Source organism: Nematolebias whitei, chromosome 9 (assembly GCF_014905685.2).
Source record: "Nematolebias whitei isolate Nwh7 chromosome 9, NemWhi1, whole genome shotgun sequence".
Lineage (NCBI taxonomy): Eukaryota > Metazoa > Chordata > Actinopteri > Cyprinodontiformes > Rivulidae > Nematolebias > Nematolebias whitei.
In genome coordinates, this window is record NC_056506.1 from 14,252,388 (window position 1) to 14,279,628 (window position 27,241).

General features: G+C 38.8%; 2 protein-coding genes across 2 annotated transcripts in view; one reads left to right on the top strand and one right to left on the bottom strand.

Annotated features, from left to right (window-relative positions):
- LOC119414887 (nucleoprotein TPR) overlaps positions 1 to 15,428 on the bottom strand; it is a 38,996-nt gene extending 23,568 nt beyond the window's left edge. The window contains exons 1-18 of the mRNA XM_037682006.1: positions 15,159 to 15,428; positions 13,592 to 13,696; positions 11,970 to 12,034; positions 11,641 to 11,731; positions 11,353 to 11,456; positions 11,065 to 11,229; positions 10,817 to 10,909; positions 8,688 to 8,768; positions 8,442 to 8,529; positions 8,001 to 8,138; positions 7,825 to 7,919; positions 5,765 to 5,962; positions 5,576 to 5,683; positions 5,270 to 5,490; positions 1,130 to 1,293; positions 931 to 1,055; positions 662 to 810; positions 392 to 554 (exon numbers count right to left, since the gene is read on the bottom strand). Of these exons, the coding sequence (XP_037537934.1) occupies positions 392 to 554; positions 662 to 810; positions 931 to 1,055; positions 1,130 to 1,293; positions 5,270 to 5,490; positions 5,576 to 5,683; positions 5,765 to 5,962; positions 7,825 to 7,919; positions 8,001 to 8,138; positions 8,442 to 8,529; positions 8,688 to 8,768; positions 10,817 to 10,909; positions 11,065 to 11,229; positions 11,353 to 11,456; positions 11,641 to 11,731; positions 11,970 to 12,034; positions 13,592 to 13,696; positions 15,159 to 15,309 (2,304 nt within the window). The 5' untranslated portion in view covers positions 15,310 to 15,428. The remainder of the gene's footprint in view (positions 1 to 391; positions 555 to 661; positions 811 to 930; positions 1,056 to 1,129; positions 1,294 to 5,269; positions 5,491 to 5,575; positions 5,684 to 5,764; positions 5,963 to 7,824; positions 7,920 to 8,000; positions 8,139 to 8,441; positions 8,530 to 8,687; positions 8,769 to 10,816; positions 10,910 to 11,064; positions 11,230 to 11,352; positions 11,457 to 11,640; positions 11,732 to 11,969; positions 12,035 to 13,591; positions 13,697 to 15,158) is intronic.
- A 251-nt stretch (positions 15,429 to 15,679) lies between these two features.
- Positions 15,680 to 26,007, top strand: odr4 (odr-4 GPCR localization factor homolog). The gene is made up of 14 exons (XM_037681491.1): positions 15,680 to 15,858; positions 16,148 to 16,247; positions 17,059 to 17,172; positions 17,364 to 17,456; positions 18,270 to 18,376; positions 18,458 to 18,494; positions 19,402 to 19,542; positions 19,656 to 19,751; positions 20,682 to 20,729; positions 20,877 to 20,996; positions 21,076 to 21,181; positions 22,967 to 23,164; positions 25,054 to 25,107; positions 25,930 to 26,007. The coding sequence occupies exons 2-14, from the start codon at positions 16,149 to 16,151 to the stop codon at positions 25,998 to 26,000; spliced, it is 1,284 nt and encodes a 427-aa protein (XP_037537419.1). The 5' UTR covers positions 15,680 to 15,858; position 16,148; the 3' UTR covers positions 26,001 to 26,007.
- Positions 26,008 to 27,241: the final 1,234 nt, after the last annotated feature.

A 27,241-nucleotide genomic window follows, 5' to 3' on the forward strand; every position in this document is an offset into this window, starting at 1 on the left:
TCAGTTTGGAGAGATTGAGTTTAAGGCTCATCTGAGCAGAACTGCTGCCTGACAACAGTCTCAACTTTGAATATGTCATAAGTTCATGCAAATGTTATTTTATAAACCTATTTAGAACAGAATAGAATTCAACTTTATTGTCATTGCACATGTCACAAGTACAAAGCAACGAAATGCAGTTTGCATCCATCCAGACGTGCTTAGCAAAAATACAACTACATATATTACAATTTACAGGAAGTTGTACTATAAGTATAAATATATACATTTACTGCTGAAATTAACTATTGCAAAATATTAGGAACCTTAAACTGTTTAAAGTCCATTCCCACAGTGTGCTCTCTGTTGTTTTAATTTTCAAATTGTTCTTATCCACAATAATCCTCCTCACCTCTTCCAGAGCCAGCTTCTCATTAGTCTGCCTCAGGTCCTGGCTCATAGTGTGGATGATGTGCTCATGTCTCTGAGCTGTTGCAGCCATTTTTTGGTTCCTCTCTTGCAGGGCCAAAATCTCTCTGCGGTACGCCAACACAGTCTCTTGAAGAATCTCGTATCTGACAGAAACAGGAAAAACAAGACATCTCATAGCAGCTGATAAAAAGGTTAAACAATGAAGATAAAGAAAGTTCATAACACTGATGCTTTTTTACTTTTAACACACCTCTTATTGCTGAACTCCAGCTGAGAGGATAGCTTGGCACGGCTGGAGCGCAGCTCGGTCAGCTGCCTCTGCAGCCGGTCGATCGTTTCGTTCAGCATTCTGTCGTTCTCTGCCTTCTCTTTCTTATACAGAGTGAAGGCATCATTAAGCTGAAAATGCACAAATTCACCTCCGTTTCAGAACAGCCACAGAACTTTGATTTTCACTGCACATTTACAGAAGTATATGTGAACGCTGAGAGATAAATCATGTACGTCTGCTTGGACTACCTGTTTCAAAGCAGCTTTTGTCTGAGCAGTCTGAGCTGACTCTGCAGCAGTGGCTCTCTGAGGAGTGGAGCGAGTGGCTGGGGCCGACGGACGGTCAGGTGCAGGGTGAGAAGCAGAGCCTGGACCTGCAGACAAACAAATTAATTTGATCTCATCCAAGTTTACTAGAAAGATCCTTCATTTAATAGCTTTTATTCACCTTGAGGGGGAAGACTGAAGCCTGTGCTCTGAGTCAGCAGCACCTTGAACATGTCTCTCTGCCTGGCGTTGGAGTCTGCCAGCTGCTTCTGCTGATTTCTCTGCTCCTTCAGCTGCTCACACTCCTGCTGAAGTTTATCCACAAGAGACTCCAGCTCCTTTATGCTGGAACAAACCAGACAAAAAAAAAATCATTCTTTTTTTTATAATTTTGATATACATTATAAAATAATAATTACTAAAATAATTATTTAAAAAATACAATATGTTTGTTGCTGAATACAAAAAAATTCAAGCGGGGATTATTAAAGTACTTCTATCTATCCATCTTAACGTTTACAGTGGATGTAGACATTTCAAGATGCTTTAAAAACTAAACCTCAAATTAAATACATTTTAGTGAAAAATAAAGAGTTCAATTTAGTCAAAAACATACTGGGTAATTACTTTAAAAAAAATCTGTAACTTTAAAATGTTGTGTATGATTTGTAGATATAGCCTAAAATACAGAGCAGGAAAAATGATTTTGATTTTAGAAAAACAGTTGGAGCACGGTAATTTACAAGTACCCTTAAACTTTGATCAACTTAAACTAGGGCTGTTAACGTTAACACGTTAATGCATGCGATTAATCTAAAAAGAGTAATTCGTTAAGATTACATAATGCAGATTAATCCATTACTATACTATTTCCAATGTTCCTTCTACACGCCTGCACAATCACGCACTGCTCGCACATTCTCTGCACAAGAAGAGCGCAGCGGTTTCTACAACCTGTCTGAAATGTGTTCAGAGTGGAGGAAGAACACCCCCCCCCCCCCACACCCCGGGTCAAAACAGACCTGTGTCACGTGATTTGTGTAGCGACAACAGAAGTTTACGAAGAGGTAAAAAAATTCAACCAATGTAATCACAGAACTTTCATTCCAGCCAATCAGCGTCTTCTGAAGTTTCGGCACTACGTCCGAAGAAGCTAAGTAGCTACAAACAACCTTGTCTTCTAGCGCTTTTCCAAGCTTTATACTGCATACTCCATCACATACTGAGGAATGATGTTTGTGATGGAGGAATGACGTTGTGGACTTACCACCGCAGTTTACGGTCATACGACATCAAACAAAGACGGTAAGTAAGTTAATCCCACAACTTGTAGCCGTTTTTATCATGCTAAGTGTTAGCAAACAGTAGTGCTCGGTGGTCATCTGGATGGTCAAAGGAAACATTTACAAGACAGTGGTGAGACCAGCTATGTTATATGGTCTGGAGACAGAGACATGGACAAAAAGACAGGAGACAGAACTGGAAGTGGTAGAAATGAAGATGTTGAGGTTCTCCTTAGGAGTGACAAGGATGGATAAGATTAGGAATGAGATCATTAGAGGTACAGCACAGGTTGAACAACTGGGAGATAAAGTTAGAGAGACCAGACTGAGATGGTCTGGACATGTCCAGAGGAGGGACAGTGGGTATACTGGTAGAAGGACATTAGAGATGCAGCTGCCAGGAAAAAGACAAAGAGGAGATATATGGATGCAGTTAGAGAGGACATGGAGGAGTTGGAGTGAGGACAGAGGACGCTCAGATGCTCAGGGAGCTTGTGTGTTTGCCCAGACACATGAAAAATTAGAGGGAGCATTGCTCTTTACATGTTTTGATCATAAAGATGACACTTAATGAGACATTTGAGTTAACATTTATAAATTAATGTTTGAAACTATATGCATTGTAGTGAACTTAACCTGATGTCAAAACTAAGCCTAAGGTCAAAACCCTTGACCTTAAGAACCTTGTGGGACAGAAACTGTCATTTCATTGATTTGAATCCAGAAATACAGGTTCACCCATCCTGAGACTTTCTTTCTTGAAAATCAAGTGAAAGAACACTCTCTTTTCTATTATCATTCCTGTTTTACGAATGTTTGATAATCAAAGTGTTTTAGTTCAAACATTTTAGATGTTGCAGTGAACTAATCAATTTTATTAACTGTGAAACAGTGTAATGATTTTTTAATGCTTATGCAAAGTTAGAATTCATGTTAAGGCCTGTTACAGAGTAATTATGCATTTTCTGATTTCTGTCTTTGAATGAGCCAGTGTGCGTTTTCCAAGGTCAGGAGTCGAAGCAGACATGTGTTGGAACAACTGCCTTGTTTTTACATCCTCTCAGACGTCAACAGAGAAGTTGGCACCTGTTTCTCCAACTCGCCAAAACAAAACTCTCTCTGTCTCTGAGAACAGTTTTAATCTGTTCCATAACAATTCTTGCTGTTTTCTGACTTCTAGTAACCTCTTACATCACAAAACACACCCCTGTCTGGTTGATATTACCCAATCAGGGACGCTCAAATATACCGGAAATAGAGCTCTTTAAAATGCCGGTACTTCCTAGTTCTCTCAGTTCGGCGGCGCGGAGAAGTTCTGAGATGTTCGCAGTTCTGTGAAGTCGTTTGGGAGAACAGAAGTCCAGCCATGATAAGGCTCTTCGAGTTGGATTATAACATCTTCCACCTCTGAGTGGAACTTCTGAAGGACTCCACTCATGTGAAGTCCACTTGCTGAGGTGAGCTTGTGTCGGACGGAATCTCGTCACTACTTCGGACGAGTCACAGCCATCCTATGGAGACGCTGGACAGGTAGCGTTAACTGGACCTCCATATCTGCTGATTTATCTTCAGAAAGGTAATGAGTCAAGTTTCCTACCAAGCGTACCGAGGAAAAGCTGGGCTCGAATGGAGAGTGTCGGTTCTGGTCAACACTCCCCCTCACACACCATCTTTTACTCCCTTTAAACTTCATTTCCATCTTTAAATTCTTCTCTCAAGTAGAAATCCTTCCAGATAATTTAGAAATGTCTGTGTAAAGTGCTCATCCACCGCCGTGTGGATAATTGATCATAATTGTACAGTTTTCATAAATATCTGTGGTGAAGCAACGGAAAATCATGGCCATATGGTTTTCCTGGTTGTAAAGTTGATCGATTATGTTGTTATTTTCATATTTTGCCAAATTAATGTAAATGTTTGATGTTAAACTTTGATTCTGTAAAATAAATGACCGCATTCATTTTGATGGGTCAAAGATAAATGACGTCTCACGTTTACATTTCATTAAATTCAATGCACGTTTTATTCAGTCCAGAAAGATGAAGAATCCGTTTTAATTGATGAATATATCTCAGCATCTGTTCATCTACAGCATCATGTCTACAGTATTTATGTTGCTTTGCTGTGGTACGTTTTTTTGATGCCTCAAATTGTGCCTTGCCTAGGACAAGGTGTGAGAGATCTTTTTTTTTTAATACTGTCTCTCCTTATGTTCTCTCCTCATGTTTTCTTCTCATCTAAGCAAAAATATTATTCTGAATAAGAATAAAAGGGTCGTACGGATTAGCAGCACCTTTGTGCACTCCGTCTATCTTTAGGACGATTGTACGTACATGTTCTCGTATCTCGATGCAGTGATAATAAAGCTTTAGCTTGTTCTGATTCTGAAACAAAATGACTTATGTAAACTTGCTGGGTATGAAAACCTGGGAAACTGGTTTGAGACAATAAAAAATTTTCTTCAATATTTTATGAAAATCTGCATACTTACATTTCAAGCTTACAAAGTTAAGCATAGTGAGTAATCTGATTAATCACAGCCCCAGAGTGTGATTAATCTGATTAAGTTTTTAATTGACAGCCCTAATTTAAACAGAATTAAACTGATTTTAGTAGCACACACAAATTAAATTAGCAGATTAAGTAAATTTGACTTTGTCGTTGCACTAAGACAGCATGTTTAGCACAAAAGTAGCAACAAGTGTGTGGTTGTGTAGTTGTTTTAACAATGGAGGCTTTAAAGAACCCACATCGAGCACAAGTCACCAGCCGCTCTGAGCTTTGAACAGATCGAACGTAGCTTAATATACTGTTTGCAACATTAACGTTTGATTTTTTTCTCCTTGCCCTGGAAAATAACTTGATAAAATGCCTTCTGTTCTGCAGTAACCGAGTGGCATCAGTAAAAACTTTGATATAAAAATATAGCATCACAGCTCCGAATACATATTATTTACGAGTATTATTATTACGAGTCTTTACAGCTTGTTGTTCCAGCAACAGGGCAAATAAAACACAGTGAAAGCTTTTTTAATTACCGTGCTGATGTTACAGATGTCTGCTCTCTGTCCTTCTCCTCCTCCAGCTCCCTTAGCCTTCCTAACAGAGTTTGGTTCTGCCTCTGGAGGTCCGACACACTGCGGAACGACACCTGGCTTGAGCTCACCTCAGACGTGCTGGAAATGTCGGCAGAGTTGCCGTTGTCCTTGGGCACCTGATTACCTCTGACTGTCTCCAGCTCAACCAGAACAGAGCACAGCTGAACCAGGGAGAATGTAATGAGTGAAAGCATCTGGATCATAGCTGTGCATTTGTTTTACGGATACTAGAATAAGTTATTATACCTGATCAGATGTATCATCTAGCAGTCTCTCAGTTCTTAGTTTGTCCCTCTCTATGACGTCACAGCGCTGCTTGACCTCATCCTTCTCCTTCTGCAAACTGTAGATCTCCTGATGGCAAAATAGTAAACAGCATGAATTATTTACATGTCAATAACCACAGTTCATCATTTTAACAAGAAAACAACCCACCGCTCGAGCTTGTTCCAGTTTATTGCACAAGGATGCCATGGACCTCTGCATGCTCTCATACTCCTCTCTTTGGCGCTTCAGAACAGGTGCTTTGGACTCCACCTCATGAACAATCTCATCCAGGACTTTGCTTACCCTCCTGGTCTCCTGCTTCTCAAGTTGCAGTTGTGTCTGACACTCGGCGTATGCATTATACATCTAAACACAAGGGCAGAAAGAGGAAAAACATTTTTAAAACACAAATAACGGAAGTACATTAAAGTACCATAATTGCCGTTGGACAAGCCGCTACTTTTTCTCACACTTTGTACCCCACAGTTTATATGCAGGAACATCTTATGTTTTATTATATAATTTTCAAAAACTAAATTTTTATATTTTATTTTGAAAGACTTCCTGCCGTCTCTCAGTAACTTCCTGCCACTGACTAATATTTTCCTTTGACAGAGTTGAGCGCTCGTGGCTCCCAGCACCCCGCCCCTGATGGGGGCAGGCGTTTGTGACAGAGAGAATGTCCTCAGGTAATAATCAGATGTACATGGTCTTTTGCTCACAGTTTCAAATTCCCAACCATATAACTCCACCCACTCTGTCATCAGGTGACCAGAAGTCAAACCTGAATGACCAATGAGGTCCTAGGCCCAACGAGGACTTTAAGACCATCCCCCGACATAGACGTGCATTCAGATCGTTCCCGTGTCGTTACCGTATTTTGCGCTTCATGCACAGACCTGTTCATTTGTTCAGCGATAATGGAAAAAGCACAGATAATTTCTTATGACGCAGCGTTCATCTTAAAAGCGATTGGTTGAAAAGGAGGAAACAGAGCTGCCGCCCGTAAGCTGCATCAACGTGTCGATGGTCGGGCATGGAAGATGTAAAGCTGTCGAGTCTGGTACATGTTTTAATGAAAGTTTTAAAATTCTTTCTGTGTCAATAAATATGCATTTAAATACCGGGATCTCATTTTAAACAAACATCCGGACACGGAGACAACAGGACGAGGGGTTCTCCTCCTCCCCTTTACATCATGAGCGCTCAGTGAGTGGTGACTGGTGGAGAAGTGAAGTCAGACTTATTTTTAAAGCAGTCAGTCAAGACTGATACAGTTTTAAACAAAAGTTTTAAAAAATCTTTCTGTGTACGGTAAAAATGTGTTTAAATACCAATATGTCATTTAAGCTCCACTGTGTGCAGAGGAGACAACAGGAAAGAGAGGGAGGCTCTTCCCCCGTCCTCCCTCCTCCTCACGAGCTCTGCTGAGCAGAATCACATCAAATTTATTTAGAAAGTACATTTAAAAACAGCAGTTGTTACAAATAATGTTTAACAATAAAAATACTAATTTAATGAATATTTACCGTATTTTACCGGTACTACTTGACTTCCCGTCACATGACCTCTATAAGACTTCTGGGTAATATTCACAGGTGAATAATTTTTAAATAATTTCAGTTATGTAGGTGTTTGGCACTGTTCTGTCCAGTGACTATGCTTAGACAGTTATTGTTCATTTTATAGGTTTAATGGTTGTACCACGAGTCAGACAGAGAAACATGTGACGATCATAAAGTCTGAACCTGTGTTGAATGCAAGCAACGGCTGTGAACCGCCATCAAGAGGTTGATTCTTGTGCAACAACAAGAAAGCTGCACACAGCCGGAGCAGGAAGAGGGCACACATCCTGATAATGAACGGTGGATGCCCACACCTTAATAACCGGAGCGTCTTATTCATGTACAAAATTATGATTTATCTTATATTTAACATATGCGGCTTAAAGACGGGTGCGTTCTGTAGCACAAGAATTACGGGTAATCTTTAGATCTAGTTTGGGTCCTTGTACTGACTTATGAAAGTAAAACTCTGCAGATAAAAACAAATGCACCAACCAAGTTCCAAAACTAACAAAATACAGAAGCTACGTTCTTAAAGGACAGAAAAACTAGAATCTAGAATAATCAAGAATAACTCTTGCAGTAAAAAGTTACTTTTTGGTCATTTTAAAATGAAGAGTGCAACAAATATAATGATTTATTAATGTCTGCAGCTAAACTCACATCAAAGAACTTCATGCCTGGCTTGACAATCGCAGCGATAGCAGCCGCTGATGGACACATGGAGTCCAACTGGTCTTCTGTCAGAGAGGGAACACCTGCAGCAGAAAATAACACGAGTAGTAGGACTGACTATGATACAACTCTTTAGCAGGACAAACAAGTGTGTATGTTCTTACAGCAGTGTTTGCCTGCAGCCTTCATTGTAGCATTTTCTAGCTCCTTTTCCAGTTTCTTGATCTTCTCTTTAAGTTCTGCTTCAAGCCGTGCTTTAAGCTCTTCCGCTCCAGACACCTTCTTCTCTAAACACTTGTTGACTGCAAAGACAAAACATCAGTGATAAACCATCAAAGATTCTCAGCGTACAAAGGGCTACAATGATAATAAAAATGGAGTGAAGTGACAAGTTCCTGATTAAAAGTGAAGTTTTGCCTCACTGTTCATTTTATTAAGATTAAAGTTTCAAGCTTCGGTTTAATTGCAAATAATGAAGAAGACGTACTAGTTTATGTCAGGTTATTTATTTCACAGGTGACAAACTGAAAACAGCAGCATTAACCTCTTCAGTCAAAATAGACTGTCTTCTTAACTTAGAAGACCATTTAGTAGTAAACTCCTACCTTCTCCTGTTTCTTTAACCAGCTTGCTCAGCTCCTCCACTGCTCTGCTCAGCTCTTGGTTCTTTGCCTCCGTGTCAGTTGCTGCACCCTACAGAAAGATAAAACAAGTTGCATTACAACCATTCTACAGTATTTAAAAAAACAGGATATGATAACGTGAGGATAATGCCTCTTACCAAAAATATCTAAAAAAAGTAATAGTACGTTTCAGGGCTCATTTATTTTAAGAGCTTTGTTTGTACTGACCTTATAAAGTGAAGACAACTTGACATGAGCATTGAGCTCATTGCGATATTTCTCCTCCATTGCACATTGATCATCTTTTGCCTGGAGAAACACAATTTACAGTCTAGTCATATATTTCAAATAAACACACAAATAAACACATACACAGATAAAACTTTAAAATTTTGTTTTGGAAGATGGACAAATTTTTTTTTTAAAATACAGTAGTCCCTCGCTACTTCGCGGTTTGTTTATCTCAGACTCACGCTATCCCGGTTGTTCAAAATAAGACTGGACATGACACAATTGGCTGATTGATGGATGATCTGCACGATGGGCATGAAAATTTTTTATTCAAAATTAATTATTTTAAATGATTTAGCACCTGCTGCACATTTGTGCAGCTCAGAGCTGCAGAAAAAGCTTCCTCCTGCAGCTTTGTGCAGCCCTTACTGCTGCAGGATAAACTTCCTGCTGCAGTTCAACAGCTGATCAGCTGTTGAACTGCAGAGCGGCCAAGAGCAGAGGAGGAAGGGAACTGAAATCATGACATTCTTTGCTCTTAGTGCGTTTAAAGGAGGGATGCGCCGATCCACTTTTTTTACTTCCGATCCCAATACCTAGATCTGAGTATCGACCGATACCGATCCAGTTCCGATATCATGATCATCATAGATTTTATATGAGGCTGTAATAATCTCCTCTCAAGTACAATTTGTACAAATATATGCATGCATGTCCAAAAAGGCAACTTGAGGTAAGTTTTATTAATGTTGGATAAGTTTTAAAGTTAGAATTAAATTCTGCTAACACAAAACATGTTTCTTTTTATTCCTAGTTTTAAAGTGGATATTAAAGTGATTAATTTTAAGTGATTATTTAAAGTTATTTTATATTTTATAAGGGGCAGATATAAGAATTTTTTTCTTCTTTCTGCACTCTTTTCATTCAATGTTTTCTTTTTGATGATTTTTTTTTTATTTTGTTTCTTTTAAATGAATGAATTAAATTAAATTTAATGTTAAATGGCTTCAAACATCTGCTAAGTTCATGGCATAAACCAACAGACATGTTCCTGTTTTTAGTATTTTACATCACTTTATAATGTAGCTGTTTGTTTTTAATACATATAATTTTCAAATCCTATGTTTTTTATGATTATCTACTGTTGAACTGATAAATATCTCCTGGAGGGTAAACTACATCTTGACTGCAAGTATCAAGCTGTGAAATCCTTTGTTTTCTACAACTAGTGGTTGGTCATTAATTATGATGAAGTTTAGCAACTTCTCTGTAAACATTTGAGCTCCGTGGTTTCAGCGACGTCTTCTTCTTGTTCAATCTGAAGCAGGCAGCCTGATTTGGGGCAGCCGTGCTCAGTCTGTCCCTCCTCAGAGACGGGCAGACTGAGCGGGGCAGATTGGACACGGCTGGCCGGGGTCGAGTCGCCTCTTTCAGTTTGACCATTAAGAGCAGCGCCCCACTGAAGCCACGGAGCTCGAATGTCCAACGTAAAACTAACTTTACCGCGGTTTAATGTGGCGCTATGACTCTGCAGACATTGCACGTTGCTGTCTTGTTTTGTGGTGTTTAGTGTAAAATACTTCCACACAGCGACATGTTTAGATGAAAAGTTTGTTAGCTGTTAGCCACAGTGCTGCTAACTCAGTCCTCACGTTGTAGCTGCTGCAAACTATGAACTGGATTTCCTGAATGTGAGGCGGGTCTTATTACTCTGGGTTCATGAGACACGCCGCCGTTCAGGAAATCCATTCCATAGTTTGAAGCCAACCTGCATCATGGATCGGAAATATCGGCAGGTGGATCGGAAAAATCCAATACGTAAATTATGCTGGTATCCGATACAGATACTGGATCGGATTGGCCCCATCCCTAGTTTAAAGTTTAGAAACATTGTTTAGAATATTGCAAGAGTGTGGGAAGGGTTTAAAATGCTTTTATAAATATCTATATAAATAATAAAATAAACCACTACTTACTACTTGTACTACTATTCCTACTTCGCAGTTTTTCACTTATCGCGGGTCTTCAGGGTACGGATCCCCTGGGATAAACGAGGGACTACTGTACTGTAAATCATTTCCCCACAAGGTATTTAACCAAACTCATCTTAGATTTTCCCATATTACCTGTTTTAGTTTGATATTGAGGTCTTCAGCTCTTTTGTTCTGGTTTTCACTGATTTCCCTCAAAGAACTGAGCTGACTTTCCAGTGTGGCCACCTGTTAGAAATAAATGCAAGAGAAGGCGTAAGAATTGTGAACCAAACAAAACCTTGCCACTATACCACATTTCTGAAGCAACAGCAATATCTAAGGGGGAAGTCAGTGATGTTGGCAAACATAACAGTGATAGGTTGTGTTTATTTGTATGTTACCTGCTCACTGCTGCTCTTCAGGCTGCCCTGCAGTTCAAGTATCTCTTTGCCCTTCTCTCTGTTGGTGTTCAACAGTTCATCAGTTTTTGTCTTCAGCTCTGTGGTTAAATACTCAATTTTCTTCTCCAGCAGCTCTTTCTCTTGTTCCATGAGTTTCTCTCGATGCTGCAACACAAAGAAGCACCATCATATTCAAAACTTTACAAGGGATACAACCTTCCTCAGATGCTTCCATCATCATCATCTTAAGCACTAAGCTGCAGTGGTTTGTGTAAATCTGATCTGTACCTGTACAGAAGCTGCAGAGGACTGTATGTCATCCAATTTTAACTGAAGTTCCATCTTAATTTTGTTGGTTTCTGTCAGTTTCTCGTTCAGTCGCTTCACGTCCTCTGTGAAAACACAAAATTATGAAACAGAAAGTGTGAAGACCATGTGCTTTTGCAGTTGTAACCAAAAATGTCAAAAGATAAATAAACATTTTAATTGAAAACCTGCCTGAACATTTTGGACAATTCTGTGTGAGAACGCAATCATTTTTTTAAATAACAAAATTTGATAAAACTCAATAAAAACCTGTCAGGTTCTCCATTTCCTGTGCTCTCTTCTCCAGCAGCCTATCCAACTCTCTCTTCTCCGCTTCAATCTCATACTTTGTCTTGGTTTGCTAGAAAAAAAAACATATTATAAAAACTGTTCACATGCAGCACTCTAACTATAATAAAATGCTTTTGTACATGAAAACATAAGGCTCATACAATAATTAATGCTTTCAGGATTCCTTTTTATAAACAATTACATTTTTTTCACACTGAGCGACTTCAAACAGGCCATGTGCTCGTTCATGAGGCAGCTTTCTGACTGCATTTAAAAATACAGATGATACAGCTGTGATATGTACTTACCTGCTGTGGCAGCTTTTCTTCAGTGGCCTCACTCTCTTCCACCCTAAGTGTGCTCAGTTCTTCATCTGCACAAAGACAATCAATGAAATACTCTGTTTTAAACAAACTACAAACAGGAGGTAGCTGGAGAAAATGAAAATACGTTAAATCATTAACGATACATGATTATCAACAAAGTCCGTGCTCAATAATCCAGGTATACAATCCAACAATTTTCAGTCAGGTCATCTGGACAGTTTCTTTTTGTGCTGAAACGTTTCACCTTACATCCAGAAGGCTTCATCAGTCAAGGAAACACACAACAAAACTGATTCTTCCCCCAACAGCTTACTCCAAAGTGGAACAAACCAGTTATGTTGGTGCTAAGATGGTTTCTTTGGTACTCCTCCGGTGCCGGCCCTCTTCCTCGTCGACAATCATGTCAAACTGGTCTCAAAGAGACCCATTTTAGCACCAACATAACTGGTTTGTTCCACTTTGTAGTAAGCTGTTGGGTGAAGAATCAGTTTTGTTGTGCGTTTCCTTGACTGATGAAGCCTTCTGGATGGAAGGTGAAACGTTTCAGCACAAAAAGAAACTGTCCAGATGACTTGACTGAAAATTGTTGGATACATGACAGTGTTTCCCCTAGATAACTTGCCATGGCGGGGCGTTCATCTCATCTGTGACTTATGTCGGGGGGGGGGGACAGAGACTCGTCCTCAGCTGCGCAGCGTGCTGTTTAATCCAACAGTTATGGGGGACACCGAGACAGCCACGTGCTGTTTGTACTGACAGTTTTAGAGCAGGGTGTGTGAAAGGAGAGATACAGAGACATATCTCAGCCGCGCGCTTTCTGAACCGACAGTTTGTTTTTGTTTTTTGGCCGGGGTGTGTGTGTGTGTGTGTGTGTGTGTGTGTGTCGGTGCGGGGAAGAGAGACGCACATCTGAGCCGTGTGCTGTTTGTACCGACAGTTTTCGAGTGGCGGGGGTGAGTTCAGCGTGAGGGTTCAGCATGAAGGAAAAGGCTGCCTTTAGCTTTTTAGCTAGTGCACCTGCATTGCGAGCCGCTAGTTTAGCGTTACGTCAGTGCAGACAGGTGGGTGGGGGTGGGGTTCGGCAGACGGGGCGCTCGGTTCTGTTGACGGGGTACCCCGCTTGTACAATGGTAGGGGAAACACTGCATGATAATGATGCTCAGGAACTCCATGTGTACAATAAAAGCTGTTCTAAATCCCCACACTCTTACTTAACGTCCTGAGACCCTGCGTCCACATATGGGGACATTACATTCTGGCTTTGCTGTACCTTATACTTGACTCTGTTCAGTAGTGTTTCATACTTTGTTAAGCCATGTTAATGTTGTTGTGGTGTGCTGTAAAATAAGCCCATTGTCCCCATCTGCAGACTTTTTATTTGACAAAAGTTTGTCATAACCATGTAACAAAATACAACTTCCTGTTCGAAGAGGAAACTTTATTTATACACAAATCAGGTCCATCGAATCACAAATATCTAGGAGATATTTGAAAAATGCATCGCAAACTAGAGCTCGGGTCTCAGGAGGTTAACACTTACTTCTAAGCTACTGAGTTGTCATTTTTTGTTGATATAATTTTAAAAAGTTTATGTGAAAACTCACTGAGTTTTTTATTTTCTTCTTTCAGAACCTGTAGGTCTTTTGTGGCAGAAAGTATCTGTTCCTGACTCTCCGCCAGCCTCTTCTCAATGTCAAAGTACTGCTGCTCTGTAAGGAAATAAAATCACACAGGGAAGCATGACTACACAAAAAATATGCATGAAATGAAAAATATTCAGTTGTAAGGTGTTAATTTCTATTCCCCACTTCTGTCTGAATAAATTAGTTGAAATTTGAGCAAATGCGCAAAAAACCAGTAACACTTTAATTTTATGTAAAGTACTGTAAACATTTAAAGAGCTACAACGTTAGCATCTGAAGGTTACGAAAATGGAAATCGCTTTAACTTTTCCAAATACTGATGAGACGACATTGAAAGTGACACTTAAGCATGACAAACACTACGTTTCCTTTAGTATATAACGCCGGGCAAAACTTCACCCCAATTTCTAGTAATATGTCTTGTTCAAGAGTAAGAACATTGTTACATTTAGCAAGTTGGCAACTGCTCTTAATTTTGGCTTAAATGCAGTGGAAAATTCAGTAACTTTTAATATAATCATGTCCTGTGCCAGACTCAGTGGCGCAACTGGCGGAGCCGCTGCCTCTCAGTGCGCAGGTCCCTGGTCCAAATCCTGGTCCAGGGGCCTTTCTGGGTGGAGTTTGCATGTTCTCTCCGTGCATGCGTGGGTTTTCTCCGGGTACTCCGGTTTCCTCCCACAGATCAAAAACATGCATGTTAGGCTGATTGGTAACTCTAAATTGTCCCTAGGTGTGAGTGAGAGACTGAATGATTGTTTGTCTCGTTTGTCTCCATGTGTCCCTGTGACGGACTGGAGACCTGTCCAGGGTGTAGCCCGCCCCTCGCACAGTGATTGCTGGACATGGGCACCGGCGACCCCTGTGACCCAAAATGGAAGAAGCGGGTAAAAAATAATGGATGTCAGACTCATAAATCCCTAACTAGGATAATACTGTAAAGAAAACAAAAATCACTACTAAACTTTACTTTAAAACTTTTTACTCTAAACTTTACTACTACTAAAATCACATGTAATGCCACTTTAATTGATGATATGCAGCTTATCTGTGCTGCTGATTATACATGTTGCTGATCTCTTGCCTTTATACTGTGTTCATACCCATCAGCTCTCTACAGACTCATGTTCGGGCTGCTGTTTTAATATATCGTATTAGTGTACAGCTTAGATCTTTATATACTGATTATTTTCATACTTTATATTTTTGCCATTTTTGGGTGTAACTGGGACCTGAGTGCACAATTTTGTTCCACCTCATGTACCACATGTGGTACAAGAACCTTGAAGGTTGATGTGGAAAACCTGCTGGCTTCGTTCAGTCACATGAATGAATGATGGCTAGCTTTCCGCCAAATCTAGCTTTAGCCTAACAACATAGCTACAGTTTAGAGCCGTAATGAAACTGATTTGGCGATAGCTTGCATGCCGAACGGAGCAGAACATGTTTATTTTGCATAGCAAAGTTTACACAATCCGTATAGTGTAGCTGACAAAGATAATAAAGTCGTTTCAACTTGTTTGTTACCCACCGCTGTCCGCTTTGAACCGCTCGTGCTGCGTCTGAAGCGCCTCGTTAGCATTCTGCAGCTCCGTTACAAACTTCTCGAGCTTGTTTTGGACGCCTTTAGGAAGCTTGTTTAGCTCCGTCCGCTCTAGAGCCTGTAGTAAAACGAGCGCCATCTTTACCCACTCCTCCGAAAACTATAACACAAAACTGACGCCAAACTCTTGGACATTACACGCTAACCACATAGCAAAACCGAACTAGAACGACAAAAGTATGGAGGCGTACAGAAACAGGATGTGCTCGAATAACTTTCAAAATAAAGTTACATCAGGTTGTGCAAAACGATGCTTTCCGATATTCTATGACATAAATAGTTTTCAATAGTCCCAACTCAACACCTTTATTTAAATGAACATTTTTAGTACAAATTTTGTTTCCAAAGTTTAAGGTTTGATTGTCACTAAAAAAAAGTTTGTGTTGTACTTTGAAGAAAAATCGGAAACGTGCGTTAAACGTCTCTTTCGTGCGACAAACACTGATTACGACTAAGACGTGCGACGGATGTACGTGACAGCGAAGCTGTGTAGTTTTAGCTGTGCTGACGAACCACAACCAGCTGTCAAACTTATCAGCAATCATCCATTTTTCTGTCTTTAACTTTTCTTCTCCTTTAGTTTTGTCAGATATTTTCCCAAGACAAGTGGAGTTTCTCAAATTTCAAGGTCAATGCTCATTTAAATGTTATTTATAAAACTGAAACAAGCTAAAGTTGGCCAGCTAGTACTTAGATTAAATGTCTTTATTAAAGCTTACCTTACGTTTTATTTAAATTAATTACTGTACTTTTTGTTTTCTTTTAGTGACGCCTGTAAAGTGAAATAACATACTCATTTTGTGTCGTTTAGTAGTGTCTGGTCTTCATGTTTATCAGCATTGTCATAAAACAAACACTGACAAGAGAAATGTTATAATAATGATCATTTTTGTCTGCTGCATTTCTTCCTTTGACAGTATGGGTCGTAGCTATATAGTAGAAGATGATGTGGAGGGATATTTGTCTAAACTCTGTTCACAACAAGCAGGTACAGTCACAGGCCTGCTCATTGGACAGGTGAGTTTAACACTAATACCAATCCAGCATTTTTCAGTCAGGTCATCTGGACAGTTTCTTTTTTTTTTGTGCTGAAACGTTTCGCCTTCGATCCAGAAGGCTTCATCAGTCAAGGAAACGCACAACAAAACTGATTCTTCCCCCAACAGCTTAATCCAAAGTGGAACAAACCAGTTCTGCTTGTGATAAGATGGTCTCTTTGGTACGCCCCTCCTCCATTGCCGGCCCTCTTCCTTGTTGACAGTCTTGTCAAACTGGTTGAAAACAACCACATTATTGAGCATGGACTTTGTTGTTTTAAACTAATACAAATGTTTTCAGGTGCTCTTGTATCCAGGTTTTAGTGTCATGTTAAAGAATTGGGCTAAAGCTATGCTTATTTTCAATGTGTACATTCATCATTTGTTTAAAAATGTCATCAAATAGTAGGTATTAGAGTAAAAATGTAAAATAAAAACAACAATAAATGAGCTGAAGTAACATTAAAAAATGAATTAGATTGTCTTACATTCTAAAACGTCTTTGTTACAGAAAAGACTAAACGTATTTCATGTTTCAGAACCTGTGACCAGTATACATTTAAGAATTGTGTTTAAAAAGTTCTAACACATCCATCCATCAATCAATCAGTCAATCATCTTTACCCGCTTCTTCCTTTCTGGGTCGCAAGGGTCACTGGTGCCCATGCCCAGCCATCACTGTGCTAAGACATATGTTTTATTATTAAAATAGATTAATAATATGGTGTGTGTAATGCGTGTGTGTAGTATGCGAGAAGTGACTCACTAATATTGATTACTGAATTTTTCAGAGTTCAGTCCAGAGAGATTTTGTTGTCATGGCAGTGCGGACACCCCAGAAAGAAGAGTCTGAAGAAGATGGGAAGTTGGTGGACAAAGAGTGGGTCACCGAACACGCTCGACAGGTGGGCAAAACAAGCAGACGTTCTGATTTAGTACTAATACATGCTTTAACATTTATTGTTTGATAGATAAAAATTAATTAGCGTATAACATGTGAGTCAGCTCTTAAGGCAAGACAGACATGGCTCTTTCAGAACTGGACAATGTTTGTAGGATTTAAACTTTGCAGAATATATTTATTACTGGTTTTCAGGTGTCCAGGATGTTGCCCGGAGGCCTGTTTGTGTTGGGAGTCTTTATAATATCTGATAGTGATGCCAAGGACGCACTAACCACACTCCGACAGGTAAAATCCATATTATTACAAACATAAATGCATAACTACAGTGGCAAGTTTTATTCTGTTCTATTTGTTCAACAAAAACAAGAAGACGTGAAAATGTCAAACTTAAAGATGTAGCTGCAACCCTGCCCTCTGCTCAGAGGGCAACACTTCAGGTATCAAAATAATCTTCATAACATTATTTATCCAGAGTCAAAGTTTCTTTTTTTTTCTGTAGGTTCTTCTCCATGTGGGCTGTAAAACATACTGTATCAATTCATAAAAATAAAAATAAATCAATAAAAAGTAAGTAACTTTTTAAAATGCAGGCAATTTTATTTCAAACATGAGTATCTCATTAAATCGTCATATACTCATAATTATTAATTACAAAACAGTCTAAGATGAAAGGGCTTGCTTTTTGTCTGTAATAACTGTGTTTATTTATCCCATTCCATCTTTTGTGATCTGCCCAGATGGTCACTGCTTGAGTGGACTGGAAAAGGATTGTTATAAAATACAAACTGTGTTCTCCTAGAGCTTGATGGGCTTATTGTGTGAAACTATTATAGTAGAACTTTAAAACTCTACATTTTATTGTCACCAGTAAAACATTATATCACATTTCTTCCATTGTTGTAAATAATATGTAAACCTTCACTTGTTTATCAGACTAGCACACTGAGGACAATATAACGATATGTAAAAGTCCAGTGGATGTTTTGGGTTTCCTCATATATAAAGTTTTATTTATAGCAATGATCAAACTTGGCAACGAGTATACAAGATCAGTGTATTCTACCAATTTAATAACCCTGCGTGTGTTTGTGTGTGAAGTTGGTGTTTGCAGTGAACAATTTAATCTCCTCGGAGCAGCTGTGGAGCTCTTCAGATGATGACGTCACAGACTGCGTCACGCTGCACGTCAATCCCAAAACCAGGAAGTATCTTTTTTACAGTCGTGCTCTAGTCTAACGTTGACGACCTCACTTTGTATGCAAATCAACTTTAACTACATGCGTCAGAACTGTCTGCAGAACCTTTGACGTCAAAGACCCAAAGGTTAGTTTGTGTGATTTGTCTCTGAAAAGTAAGAGCTTTCATCTGCAGTTATTAAAAATATAATTTTTATTTTAATTTACCCTTTATTTATACAGAGAGAGACCTGTTTTGGGAGCAGATGGTGGGGGTTAAGGGCCTTGCTCATGGGCCCAGAGTGAGGCAAATGAGGGTGGAGGCAGGTGTGGGTGTTTCACCTTTTCCACCCCCATTTTGATGTTGTCAGTTCGGGGAGTTGAACCTATGATTTTCCAATCACAGGCCCATCTTCTCTAACCTCTGCGCCACCACTCCCCATACTGTCTCCATGACCACAGTCGTGATAAAACACAAAACACTAAGGTTCAAAATATTAAACCAACTGGTCCTTATCAAGACGGATCAACAGAACTGCAAAAGAATTATAACTCATGACATCATTTTTCACTCTTTAACTGTTTTTGTTAAATAATGACACCATTTCTAGATTTGACTTCATCTAAAATTCAAACCTGATAAGGATGTCCTTCTAATTAAAACCATGTATTTTACTTTTACTTCAGCAATATTTGCTAATTTGGGTACGATCTATTTTTTCTTGTTGTAAATTTTTGGTCACGTATCTCCAGAGATGTCTTTTGACGTTTGAATCTGTTTTGCTGAAACGTTCTAAATGTCATTCGGATTGATTAGCGTGCCTCTGAGATGTTTTATAAACTTGATTTTAATTGTGACCAAATCAGTTGAGCGGGAGCCTTTTGTGCTTCTTTATTCAACTTTAAACCTTCTGCTCAACTTAATTTAACTTGTTTGGGATCCAACTTGGACATCAGTCCTGGTTTGACGTAATGTTTGATTCTTGACATGTTCTGTTGTTGTCCGACACTGTCACATTAGTGTGTGTGTGTGTGTGTGTGTGTGTGTGTTTCAGAGTGTGGCCAGGCCTGCAGACTGGAAGCACCAGTCAGGCGTGTGCTCCTCCTGGGCCATGGTGTCATGTTGGCTGCAAGTGGACATGTTGGTACCTCTGCCAAATATGACCAGTGCAAAAACCATTGATCATTGTCTCAAGGTTAGCGCACACAGACTCTGGTGTATACATTTGTAAATCTTTTTGTTGTTTGTGTTTTTGTAAAGTTGCTTGAAACTGTTCTTGGTTAATTTATTAATTTATTTTTGGTTCAGGAAGAGCTGGAATCATGGGCACACCAAATTGAAAGTGGAGTTTGTTTGATTGATGGGAAAAAGCTTCCAGAGGACTTCGAGCTCAAAGGAGGGCAGGTTGTATTATCTTATAGACCGTGTTTAATTTGAGCCGGATCCTCCAGGAACAAGATCCGGGAACGCTCTTATTTTGACAGGGTGCGTTCCGACAACTGTTTGCTTGGATCCAGCGACTCTCAGGCTTACTAATGAAAGTTATGAACAAATATGACTGCCTTGTTGTTTGGGGAGCCATGCTTGAACCGTGTCGCTCCCCTCTGCTGCCGAGACGATAAATAAATAACTCCGACACCTCCGCTGCTGTTTTTATGACGCTCTGGACGCTTGTCACCCACAGCACACATGCAACGAAGAGTAAACTCAAAGCAAGAGTGATAACTGCCCTTTTTCCCTCTGTCGCGTTGACAAAGTGTTTTAATTTTATCAATGAGTTTGTCAAAGCACAATTTTGATGTTTTTTGTGTGTGTAAATACAGAAGTAATGTTTAATAAATTAAATGTTAGGACTCTATTCTTTGCTAACAAAATATATTTTATGTCATTAAACAACTTGTCAGGTTCTTGTCTTGTGAGCATGCACATCCCTAGCCCCCCCCCCCCCCCCCCCCCGCCAGCCGGCCCACCTACTATTTGCGTTCCGGCTTCGACTGGTTTACAAATTAAGCCCTGATTATACAAAACCTCTTCCCAGCAGGTACAGATGAGAAGAGTAAATAAAAGCCTCCGGTGTTTGTTTTATATGTTTACTGATCATATAGACTCACTTTTACAGAGATCTACAAAATTCAACGTATCTCCGTGCATTTGATTTTGCAAAGAGCCTTTAGACTGAGAGAAGAGATGCTTTGAGTATAATAGGCTATTTTGACTTTTTCAGGGCTTACAGAGGAAATAAAACTCTCCCCAATTGTGTCAGCTATTCAAAATATATTATGTGTTTTATGTAAAAAAAGAAATATAATTCTAATAAACTGTGTTTCTTTACAGAAAAGGAACTTGAAACAGTCGTACACAGCTCAGCTGCTCATCAAACCGGTAAGAGATGAACCCATTCAAGGAATGTATGTGTTATGCTTTAAGTTGTACACGAGTATAAAAAAATAGCTCAGATACAACTTTTAAATACATTTGGGTAACATTTGACATGACTGTGTAAGGATAGTTGAACTTCCTGTGTGTTAGGATGTGCAGAGGTCAGCAGATGTGGTGCAGAGGTGTGGAGGCAGTGTGTCGGTCAGCGGCGCTATCCACAGTCGAGCTTTCTTCCACAGCAACAAACCAAAAGCCAAACTGGCAGAGAAGGTATTGCTTTTATTTATAAAGTTAACATCATGAATATTTTATTACAGTATGATGATCTTCAACCTTCTCTCATGGACAGCTGCTGAAGAGGGATGTAGTTTCTACAGTGGCCACAAGGGTTCAGATGTTGCTGGAGGAGTTACTGACGTCTGATGAAGCGAGCAGCCGAGACAAAAGACAGACGGGTAACAACATGAGCAGAGTCTGCTCATCCAGTCGTAGGTTTCTGTACTCACTGTGATGGTAAATGGCAAATGGACTGTACTTATACAGCGCCTTTTGATCTTATCAAGATACTCAAAGCTCTTTACACTACAATCTGTGCCTCATTTACCCATTCATACAGCTCTATACTAGATCTCTACAAAGCTAATTGAACAAATCATTTTAAAGAGACTAATCAGAGCTTTAGCTCACATTCATACACTGATGGGACACACATCAGAGGCAATGAGGGGTTCAGTGTCTTGCCCAGGGACACTTCAGCATGTGACTGCTGGTGGATTCGAACCCCCAACTCTCACACTGGAGGACGAGTGCTCTAACCACTCAGCCACAGGACACGATCATGGGTGTGTTGAGCAGCAATCAGTCCTGGAGTGTTTGTTGAGATGAAAAGCTCAGAGTTGATAAAATACATAGAACGATGTGTAAAAGTGTTACAGTTTAGTCCAAATTAAGGAAAATGAAACTAAATGTATTTAAAGATGATCTTTGATGATAAAACTCTGGTTGTGACATCAAAAACAAGAAATTGGTTGGAATTATAGTTGTTGATAAACTAAGAAAAATGCTCCAACAAAGTTCAGTCAGGTCCTCTGCACGGTTTCTTTTATTTTTGTCGAAACGTTTCGTCCTTCATCCAAAGGACTTCTTCAGTCCGAGGAGCCACAACAAACTCAGTACCACAAGCAGCACACTCACATGGTGGACCAACCAGTATGATGGTGATAAGATGGTTTCTGGAGTCTGCCCTCTCCCCCATCGACTCCTCTGAGGCAGCCATGGCCAAAGTGGTTCAAATCATCAAAGTTAATGCTCAGTAATCCATAAGAAACAATCTAAGGTGTTAAGAAACCATCTTATCACATCAAACTGCTTGGCCCACTACGGGACTATGCTGCTTGTTTGTTGTGGCTCCTCGGACTGATGAAGTCCTGTGGATAAAAGATGAAACGTTTAAAAGAAACAAGAAACAGTCCAGAGGACCTGACCGAACTTTGTTGAACTTTTTTTTAACCTGGATTATTGAGCATGAACTTTGATGATAAGAAAAATGCTGTTTTTAAACACAATAAGGAACTTTATTTAACAAAGCAGACAAAGATTTCAGCACAACTGACATCACTGAGTTTACTGACGTTCTAGTCTACACCTTTAAACTTTTAAGTTTGACAAGATAAATAAAAAAGAAACTCACAGCATGACAGGGTTTATTAGGAGAAATTTAAATTAAAGCTATTAAGTCAGCTGATGCTGTTGAAACTGTTAGCGTTGAATAGTTGGTGTTCCAGTCTTCCACAGACCAGTATATATAAAATGTTTTGGTGAATGTGACGGTCGAAGCAGTCTACAGTTGGGATTGTTGTGACAGAGCTGCAGGACGTTGTAGATGTGAAATCAGCTGCTTCAAACTTACTATAAAACCTTCCAGCAACTTATTTATTATTTTCTAATACAATTATTTAGTTTATCAATACCTAACGGATTCAAACTCAATTAGCTGGGTTGCATCTAAATCAAAATTCAAATAGTATATTTGAGCATAGACAATATAAAACTGATTAAACATAATAAAAAAATTAAGAAAAATCATGAAATTACTTTTTAATAATATCTTATTTGTGGCTTCCTTGAAAAGTGTTTGGTGTCAATTCAAAATGTCAGGTGTCAACAAACATTAAACGTTCATTAAAAACATTAAAGTAGAAATAAAATACTAACATTTCCTCCTCCTCTCGTTGTTTCAGAGCAGTTCTTCCTCCCTCGGCGTGTCTTTTGTCCAGTGAAAGGTTCGCTGTGTGTGAGTGATTACCAGTTCAGTGACGAGGGTGTGTCTGAGCTGACCGAGCGGCTCAAGGAGATGCTCGACATGGATGCAGCCGAGGAAGACTTGGACACGACACAGGAAATACCTGCTGAAATGATACAGAGCGATGCTACAGCAGGTGGGAGGACCGCTTATTATTGTTTATTTATTGTGTTTCTAGTCATAGACTTGTCCAAATGTGTTTTCACTCTAAAAGTAGTTTCAGCCCTGTAATATAAGATTATTTATTTTCTTGTTTTATCGGAGTATGGTTATATGGAAATAAATAAGTTTATATGCAGTATCATTTTTTGCAATAGTATCACCACACAATACAGTATGCAGACAAAAATACAGTACTTTTGGTTGTATTTATCTACAAATGTGGCCTTTCACTCACAATAAAAATAAAATAAATGGAATAATGCTTTCCTTTACCTGCCCTTGTTAAATTTCTTATATCAACTAAATGAAACAATACTGTTGATTCTTCTAAAAAATTCATACAGTATATATTATATTATTATAATAAAATACACTGCCTGGCCAAAAAACAGTCGCCACCAAACTAAAAGGTAACACACTAATATTTCGTTGGACCTCCTTTATCTTTGATTACATCATGCATTCACTGTGTCATTGTTTCAATAAACTTCTATAATGTCACAACATCTGTTTCCATCCAGTGTTGCAGTAATTTTTCACCAAGATCTTGCATTGATGACTAGACACTAAGCATGATGGGTGCATCACTTCACCCGCCTCTCTTCTTACCCTGATGCACCATCACTCTGGAACAGGGTAAATCTGGACTCATCAGACCACATGACCTTCTTCCATTGCTCCAGAGTCCAATCTTTATGCTCCTTAGCAAACTGAAACCTTTTTTTCCAATTAGCCTCACTGATTAGTGATTTTCTTTAGGCTACACAGCTGTTTAAGAAATGAGAAGCAACTCATTACACCAGCTGTGGTTAAATAACTTGTTGTCAGCTGAAAGACAATCACCCATGCAGTAATTATCCAATGGGAGGCTCGTACCTATTTGCTTAGTTAAATCCAGGTGGCAACTTTTTTGGGGGGCCAGACAGTGTATCAAGTTCAAGTCAATTTTGTCATTTGCGTCACATGTGGTACGTGAGGTGGTACAAAATTATGTACTCAAGGTCCCAGTTACACCCAAAAATAGCAAACTATAAAGTATAAAAATAAACAGTAAATAAGGATCTAAGATATAAACTAAACACTAATAATGTAAAACAATATGGCGTAACAACAGCAGCCTGAACATGAGTCTGTGGTGAGCAGATAGAGAATGAGTACAGCAGCATGAGATAATCAGCAGCATGAGATAATCAGCAGCATGAGATAATCAGCAGCATGAGATAATCAGCAGCATACCTATTTACTTACATTCCCTACTTCGCGATTTTTCAGTTATCGTGGGTGGGCTATAAAGAAGCTGGTTGAAGGATCACATGGTATCCATAGTCTCATAGTCATCTGTTGAAGTTAGCTTTGTGTACCGCAACAATCCAGAGTTTGCATTGAATATGTCAAAATAAATTATTAAAGAAAGCTGCTGAGTTGTAATTTTGTTATTTGCTAAAAGTCTTTGTAGGGTTACTGTAGTGAACTAGTTCTATATCTATATCCACTGTACAGGAGATGAATGTTTCTTCACACATGTCTCTGCCAGTTCTTGTTAAAGTCCAGATCATTCGACTGTCCAGTGAAACAGCTGATCACTGAGGAAGAAGATAAACTAGAACAAATTAATCAAGGAATACTTCAGTAATTTGCACTGTTTTTTAAGTTCACGCTTTAGAACATATTTTACTTCTTAAGATTTATCCTTTCCTTAAGTGTGCAAGTTTTTTTTTATTATTTTTGCCAACACCAATCTAATTTTGTATAATTGCACCTGTTGCAACGAGTTTCTCTCATTTCCACTCATTAGCAAAACAAGCTAAAAGCAAGTTTAAGTGACCAAGTTGTTTATGTATTTTTATTTTGTGTATTTTGCAGAACCGACTGCAGAAACTGTTGACACACCTGAACCCAAGAGGAACAACTTTATTGGTAACATCTGCTTAAAGATCTTAAATCCAGCGCTTGATTCATGATAAGAAGAACATGCACACAGTACTGTAGTTGAGCTTTAGATGATCTCAACGAGTTGAAATAAACACCACTCTTATTCAGTTCTGCTCAGTTTATTTCCAGTTTTTAAATGCTTCAAAAATTAGGAAAGTAGTTGATTTTAATGCATTTGTGGGAAAGAAAATAAAGTAAAATAAAAGTAACAAGATGATAATAACATGTAGTTCTTACTGGGACCTTTAGCAGCCATCAAACCTCTCAAGTGTGTTTGATCTGGGTTTAATGGGTGCTGTCTTCATGGATGGCTCAGCATTTCTGTTGAGCGCTGTAAAGTTTTTGCACATCAACTCTAAATCTCAGAGATTTGAGAAATAAAAGAACAGGCTCCGTGTTATTCCATCTTGATCCCATGGTGGAACTCTTCACACATGTTGGATACAAAGTTTAATAACAGGCTTTAAAATTTTATTGTGGTTTTATTTAAATTCTGATTTCCTTCATCAAACATGCGCAGATGTGCAGAAGTGTCAGCCCGCACAGTCAGAACTTTAATTCTCTCTTGAACAGACGTGTCTTAAATTCAAGTACAATTTTTTTTAACAAAATTGTATATTTTCTTTAAGAGCAGTGAGTTTTAGATTTTTGTGTCAGTTTTTGTTGGAGGCTTTCTTATCTGCTGGTTTAATTTAACATGTGCCATTTTTATTGTAAATGAAGGAAATCCATCACACCAGAAACGCAAAATGTATTTTTTATTAGCAGCTGACACACATTTTAAAAATCCTTGTTCTTTTCATTTAGGTGTTGCCATGGCTACAGCTGCTGTCCTGTTGGCCGCTGCTGCCTCGATGCTGTATCTCAGTGACGTTTGAGATGTATACAACAAGCAAAATAAAATCTTTAATTTTGAACATGTTCACAAGTATCCTTTTTTATTTAATAAAGATTACGTGATGAAGTTATGAAGAAAATAATAATAATATTCAAAACACAAGCCATGGGACGCTGCATACTTAGCCATGAATAAATGAAAAAATAAATCCTTGATTCCTGATCTGACATGAAAAGTTAATCACTGAGTTGAGACACCTCCTACCTTTAGAAAACGTATATTTTATTGTAATATTTTGAAAAATGTCAAGCTTTTAGACAAACTGTAACAACCACATGAGTTCCTTAGCATAGATTAAACTATAATCACGAGAAGACAATTTATTAAACAGACAAAGCCATGTTAACATTTATATTCAATGTTTTCACACCACTAGTTAAATTATTTACAGCAGGGGAATGTCTGCTTCTTTAAGATATGCCTAAAATTAAAAAAACAAGTAAACTTTAACACTTCTCACAGGGAAGAAAACATCAAACTAATATACTTAAAACATAAGGACACAAGATAATATAAAATAAAGTAGCATAAAAGCAAATATAGAATTAAAAACAATTGACCATAAAATACATCAATGCTCTTTTAAAATTAAAATCATCGTAAATAAATGAGTCTTCATCGTTTAAGTTCCCTGGAAATTTTTATTAGTATTTTATTTTATTCACTTCGCCGCTCTGATGCGTCAGGATTTCATTTTTTCCACTGTTTTGTCATTTTGTACACCAATAGGTGATTCTACTTATGGTTGGATGTGAAACTTTTAAAACAGGTAGTGATGAGCATGTGAAGCCTCATGAAGCACTCGGGCTTTTCTTCAAAGCTTCAAGCTTTATGTGTTGGAGACATCTGGAGAACAACTGGATCCAGAACAACCTCACGAGTGCGACCGAAGCACCGACTCTGTTTCAATCCAGGTCAGCAAATTAAGTTTAGAAAGGACTGGTCAAGCATACGTTTTGTCCATTTGTATATAATAATGATGTTTGTGTTGAGGATGAGGAATAAATGCACAACTGCCATCAAAGCTGCAAAATGTAACTATTTCTTATCTCAGACCTCCAAAAATCTAAATGACCCTAACAGATTCTGGAAAACCATCAAATCTCTCTCAGGCACACCCCAATCATCTGACCTCCCATCACAACTTCTCGTTAACTCTGTTCCTGTGTCAAATAAGCACGAGATCCTGAACTGTTTCAACAAACATTTTGTTGCTTCTAG